We start from the raw sequence: 5,366 nt of genomic DNA, 5'->3' as shown, positions 1-5,366 counted from the left end.
TTGAACACCTTGGATGAAAGGCAAGATCGGCATCTATCCATCTGGCCAATGCCAGTGTACCTAGGCTTAGGATGTATGGCTGTCTCTTTCATCAGAAAGACCAGCAGTATGAACAGAGCCTATATATGTGAGATCTGGCCACATTTAGATGTCAAACCACCATTTGTATTGAAGGCTGGGCAGAGCGCTATGTTCAAACCAGATCTCTATTGTGTGCATCACCCAAATGTGGCAGGGGTCATGGCTCAGTAGTAGAGTATCTGCTTTATATGCAAAACGTCTCTGATTCAATCCTCAGCATTTCCAGTTATAAAAGGACCAGCTAGGAGGTGATGGAGAAATCTCCTTGAGGCCCTGGAAAGTGCTACCAGCCAGAGTAGACAATGGTGTCCTTGACAAATAACTGGTCTGGTTCAGCTTCACATATCCACAGGCTCCATAGCTTTTCAAAAGTGTGGGCTCCCATGGTACAGGAACTCATGAAGCTGCCTTATAATGAATGACTCAGGCCATTGGTCCATCAATGTCAGTATTGTCTACTCCAGACTGGCAGCAGCTCTCCAGGTTGTAAGGCAAAGGTCTTTCATATCACTAGGGCTTTTTTTGGTAGAAAAACCCCAGCAGGAACTAATTTGCATATTAGACCACACCCCTTGATGCCAAGCCAGCTGGAACTGTGTTTTTGTGAGTTCTTGCTCAAAAAATCCCCCTGCATATCACCTACTACCTGACCCTTTCAACTGGAGATGCCGTGCATTGAACTTGGGACCTTCTGCATGCAAAGCAGATGCTCTACACTGAGCCAGGGCATCTCCCTTCTGACTGTGACCTCCTAATCTTGTGGCATTAGTTTCTCAACTAATGGCCAATGATGGTAACTTTCTGACGAAGTTGCTCCCTCGAGGTTTGCTTTCTCTCAGCCACTGCAATTAACCCTTCTGTTGTTTCCTTTTGGTTTCTGCCAGGTGAGCTGAATTCCTGCCATACCATGGAGCCCTCTGAAAGCAGCATGAATCAAACAATCAATTCCACCAGGAACCTGACTTACTCTCCCTATTACCAGCATTCCCTGTCTGTTGCAGCCATCTACATCGTTGCCTATCTGTTCATCTTTGCCTTGTGCATGGTTGGGAACAGTCTGGTTTGCTTTGTGGTGCTGAAAAATGCCCAGATGAGGACTGTCACCAATTTGTTTATTCTCAACCTGGCCATCAGCGATTTGCTGGTGGGAATCTTTTGTGTGCCTACCACACTAGTGGACAATTTAATTACAGGTAAGGAAAAGAGGGGGGTGGTAGGCAGATGAGGGGAAGAAAGTGAAAAAAAATCTCAATTTTTATACAATTATATATAAAAAAAATCAAATTTAATAATTATATGCTGACTAGTTAATGTCTTAAAAACTATTCAGCACATAGTTAATGCTTGTGGGGAGGGTGGGGTAGAAATAAAATAAAAAATAAAATGCTAGCATTATGTACATAAAGGCTCATTCCTACTGAGTGTACTTGCGAGAAAACAAAATCAAGGTTTTCAGACACCTGTGGATCATCAGTTGCCCTGAGATAGACAGAACAGACTAACTTGTCAGATTTTGGAAGTGAAGCAGGGTCAGCCCTGGCTAGTATTTGAATGGGAGACCACCAGGGAATACCAGGGTTGCTATGCAGAGGCGGGCATTGGCCAGCTACCTTGGAAGGTCTTCTGCCTTAAAAACCCTACAGGGTCTCCATAAATCAGCTGCAACTTGACAGCAAAAGGGCTGGGCAAGGGGCGGGGTGGGCTGAGCCGTGTGTTCTCAAAGGAAGAACATGGGGCCCACCCCGCCCCTCTCCCGCTTCAGAGGGAGGCAGAAAGAGGCTGCCTCCTTCTTTCTTCACAAGAAAGAAGGACACAGCCTCTTCCTGGCTCCCTTTGATGCAGGAGAGGGGTGGGCTGAGCGTTCACACAAAGCGAGCACAGCCCAATGACATCACTTCTGGTGATGTCATTCTAAACTACAGAGATCCATTCCACTGGAGACAATGGCTGCTTTGGAGAGTGGACTTAGATGCCATTGTACATCACTGAGGCCCCTCCCCTCTCCAAACCCTGCTTTCCCCAGGCTGTATCCCCAAATATCCAGGAATTTCCTAAGTCAGAGTTGGCAACCCTAAAACCAGACAGAAATTTGGTTGGAAATACATTTGCCCCCTTGTATTTGCAGATGACTTGCTTTGATGGAAGCATTCTGCTTTTATCTTTTGACCCTAAGAGGCTGAGAGTGCAGCTGACTGGCTGGTCATGGAGCTCTCCCCTGCAGAGCAAAAAGCCTATTAAAAGCTTGCAACAAGTGAGTAAAAATATGCTTGTCAGTGAGTCGACCTCTGGCTGATGATTCTGCCTGCTTATTGTCTCCTAGGCTGGCCCTTCAGCAACAGCATCTGCAAGATGAGTGGGCTCGTGCAGGGCATGTCTGTTTCATCCTCTGTCTTCACCTTGGTGGCAATTGCTGTGGACAGGTGAGAGGGTGACTATTCCTGAGAGGAAGTGAATTGTATGTGTTGCAACCTCAAGGACAGTGCCCTGTGGACAGAGTGAGGTCTGAAAGCAGCAGAGAAAAGGGGAGGGAAAATAATGGGGAGGGGGGGGGGAGAGAAGCCATAACATGGATTATTGAGGTTAAATGACCTTAATGTGACTTCCCATCCATATATGCTGGCCGCCTGTTCTTAGAATCATAGAATCACAGAGTTAGAAGGGGCCATACAGGCCATTTAGTCGAATCCCCTGCTCAACGCAGGATCGGCCTAAAGCATCCCTGACAAATGTTTGTCCAGCCACTGTTTAAAGACTGCCAGTGAGGGGGAGCACACTACCTCCCTTGGTAGCTGATTCCACCATTGAACAATTCTGACTTTTTTCTTAATATCCAGCGGGTGCCTCTTGCCCTTAATTTAAACTATTTATTGTGAGTCTTATCTTCCACTGCCAACAGGAACAGCTCCCTGCCCTCCTCTAAGCCCTTTAAATACTTCAAGAAAGCAATAATGTCCCCCCCCCCCCGCAATCTCCTTTTCTTCAGTCTGAACATCCCCAAGTCCCTCAGCCTTTCCTCATAGAGCTTGGTTTCAGACCCCTGATTGTCCTTGTCACTCTCCTCTGCACCCACTCCATTCTGTCCGCATCCTTTTTGAAGTGAGGCCTCCAGAAGCAACGTGTCCTTATTTATTTTGGAAACATTTGTTGGAAAAGGTGTGCTATAACTGCAAAGAGCAGATTTACAGTACCAATCCTTTGCCGAGTCACTCCAGTTTAAACCCATTGATCTCAGTGGATTGCTGTGTTAATACATCATACAAGGTCAATATATTCTAATCAAGCCCACTGATTTCAATGGATCGCCTTGTTCATTAATTACATCACATGTGATCCGTATATTCTAATAAAGTACAGGTAATGTTTTGACATATGTAAGATGTCATTTTCTGATAATATTCTAGTGTACTTCTCAGTTTGAGCTCTTCATATGGCAGTCTTAAGTACACAGAATTAGGTCACTAAGTAATACCAGCAATAGAATATCATTTCAGACTAGTTATTCTAGCCCTACATCTGAAAGAGTGAAACGTTACAGAGAAAGGGAGCCAAGGTAAATCTAAACAAAAAATCAGACTCATGCTATAAAGTTCATGACCTGACCCAGATGGCCTAGGCTGGCCAGATCTTGTCAGATCTCAGAGGACTAAGCTGGCTCACCTCTGGTTAGTGCTTGAATGGGAGATGACCAAGGACGTCCAGAATTGCTATGCAGAAGCAGATCACCACTGAACTTATTGAGAAATGTGGACCCCAGAGAATGTGAGTGGCTTGATCTATGTGTGGCTTGAAGCTGGGGAGGGACCTCCTTCTCTCTTCTCCATGCCTTGTTCAGTGATTGAGAGACCTCATCTTTCTGCTTGCTGTTTCCTTTTGACTCCACAGGTTCCGCTGCATTGTGTACCCATTTAAGTCAAAACTCACCCTTTTCCAGGCCCTCAACACCATTGCCATTATTTGGGTGCTGGCCATCACCATCATGTGTCCCTCTGCTGTCATGCTCACAGTTGCTCAGTTGGAAGACAGCTACATGGTGTATGATGACAACCAAAGCATGGCTTACCCCTTGTACTCCTGCTACGAGGCCTGGCCTGACAGTGAGATGCGCAAAGTCTACACCACAGTTCTTTTTGTCCACATCTACGTAGCCCCACTGACTCTTATCACATTCATGTATGGCAGGATTGGGTTTAAGCTGTACAGATCTTCAGGCCCAGTGAGTCGGCACCAGGTGGGAAGGGAAGATCGGTGCAGGACGGTGGTCTCCAGAAGGAAAGTCAAGGTCATTAAAATGCTGATCCTAGTGGCATTGCTCTTCATGCTCTCCTGGCTTCCCTTGTGGACACTGATGCTGCTTACGGACTATGTCAAACTGGAGGACCAACATATTAATCTGTTGGCCAGTTATGTCTTCCCCTTTGCGCACTGGCTTGCCTTCTCCAACAGCAGTGTCAACCCCATCATCTATGGTTACTTCAATGAGAACTTCAAGAGAGGCTTCCGGGCAGCCTTCAAGCTCCAGAGTTGCTCTGAGGAGATGGACCATCAAGAAGCATATCCGGAGAGGGCGACCATCAGCACCAGTGGCTTCGGTGCTCGGAACAAAATCTTCACTGATGGAGACTCCTCAGACTCGGTCTGCTTGAAGAATTTGCAGCCTAAAGCTTCTAGCACCCTGCAGACTGGATGTGGCCAAAGACAAGGACTTCATGTTGAGGATATTGGTGACATCACACCCCTGAATAAAGTCTGCAAAGCTTGGATTGCCTGAGAGGGAGGGCTCCGCAGGAATTTGGCCAAGATGGACCAGTTTCTTTGCTGTATCTGCAGTCGACTTGCATTGATGGAAGCGGTAGAGTTGCCACTCATTCATAACTTGCCTGGATTCGAACACACACGTAGGAACAGCTCTCACATCACATGTGTTTGGGAAGTTCCAGCAGCCATTCAGCCATGAGATCTGTTACTGAGAGCCATGCTATATGTGATGCAGCAGTTGTGTGAGTCTGGGAATATCTCACGTTTTAAAAAGTTAGGATACTTAGCAGCTCCTACGCCCTCCATTGGATACATAAGGGTACTCACAAGGGATCTGCACCAGGGCAGAAGCACCGTTTTGATCTGCTCTAATTCTGCAACACTCTAAGCCTTTTTGCTATGCCTCAGCAGCCCTGTAAACTGCAAATTTGCAGTGATGCACAGGTTCCTTCATCCTATCTCATTTTTTAAAACACGCACAGCCTAATATAAGATCAGGTTCTTGGTGAACTGGATTGTTAGCATAAACC

General features: G+C 46.3%; 1 protein-coding gene across 1 annotated transcript; it reads left to right on the top strand.

The window, feature by feature from the left end:
* The first annotated feature begins 970 nt into the window (after positions 1–970).
* On the top strand, positions 971–4,867 carry LOC132580250 (neuropeptide FF receptor 1-like). The gene is made up of 3 exons (XM_060250956.1): positions 971–1,274; positions 2,402–2,501; positions 3,964–4,867. Exons 1-3 carry the CDS (start codon positions 989–991, stop codon positions 4,847–4,849), a joined length of 1,272 nt encoding a protein of 423 aa, XP_060106939.1. The 5' UTR covers positions 971–988; the 3' UTR covers positions 4,850–4,867.
* Positions 4,868–5,366: the final 499 nt, after the last annotated feature.

This window comes from Heteronotia binoei, chromosome 12 (assembly GCF_032191835.1).
Source record: "Heteronotia binoei isolate CCM8104 ecotype False Entrance Well chromosome 12, APGP_CSIRO_Hbin_v1, whole genome shotgun sequence".
Classification (NCBI taxonomy): Eukaryota; Metazoa; Chordata; class Lepidosauria; order Squamata; family Gekkonidae; genus Heteronotia; species Heteronotia binoei.
This window is presented reverse-complemented; position numbering and strand designations above follow the sequence as displayed.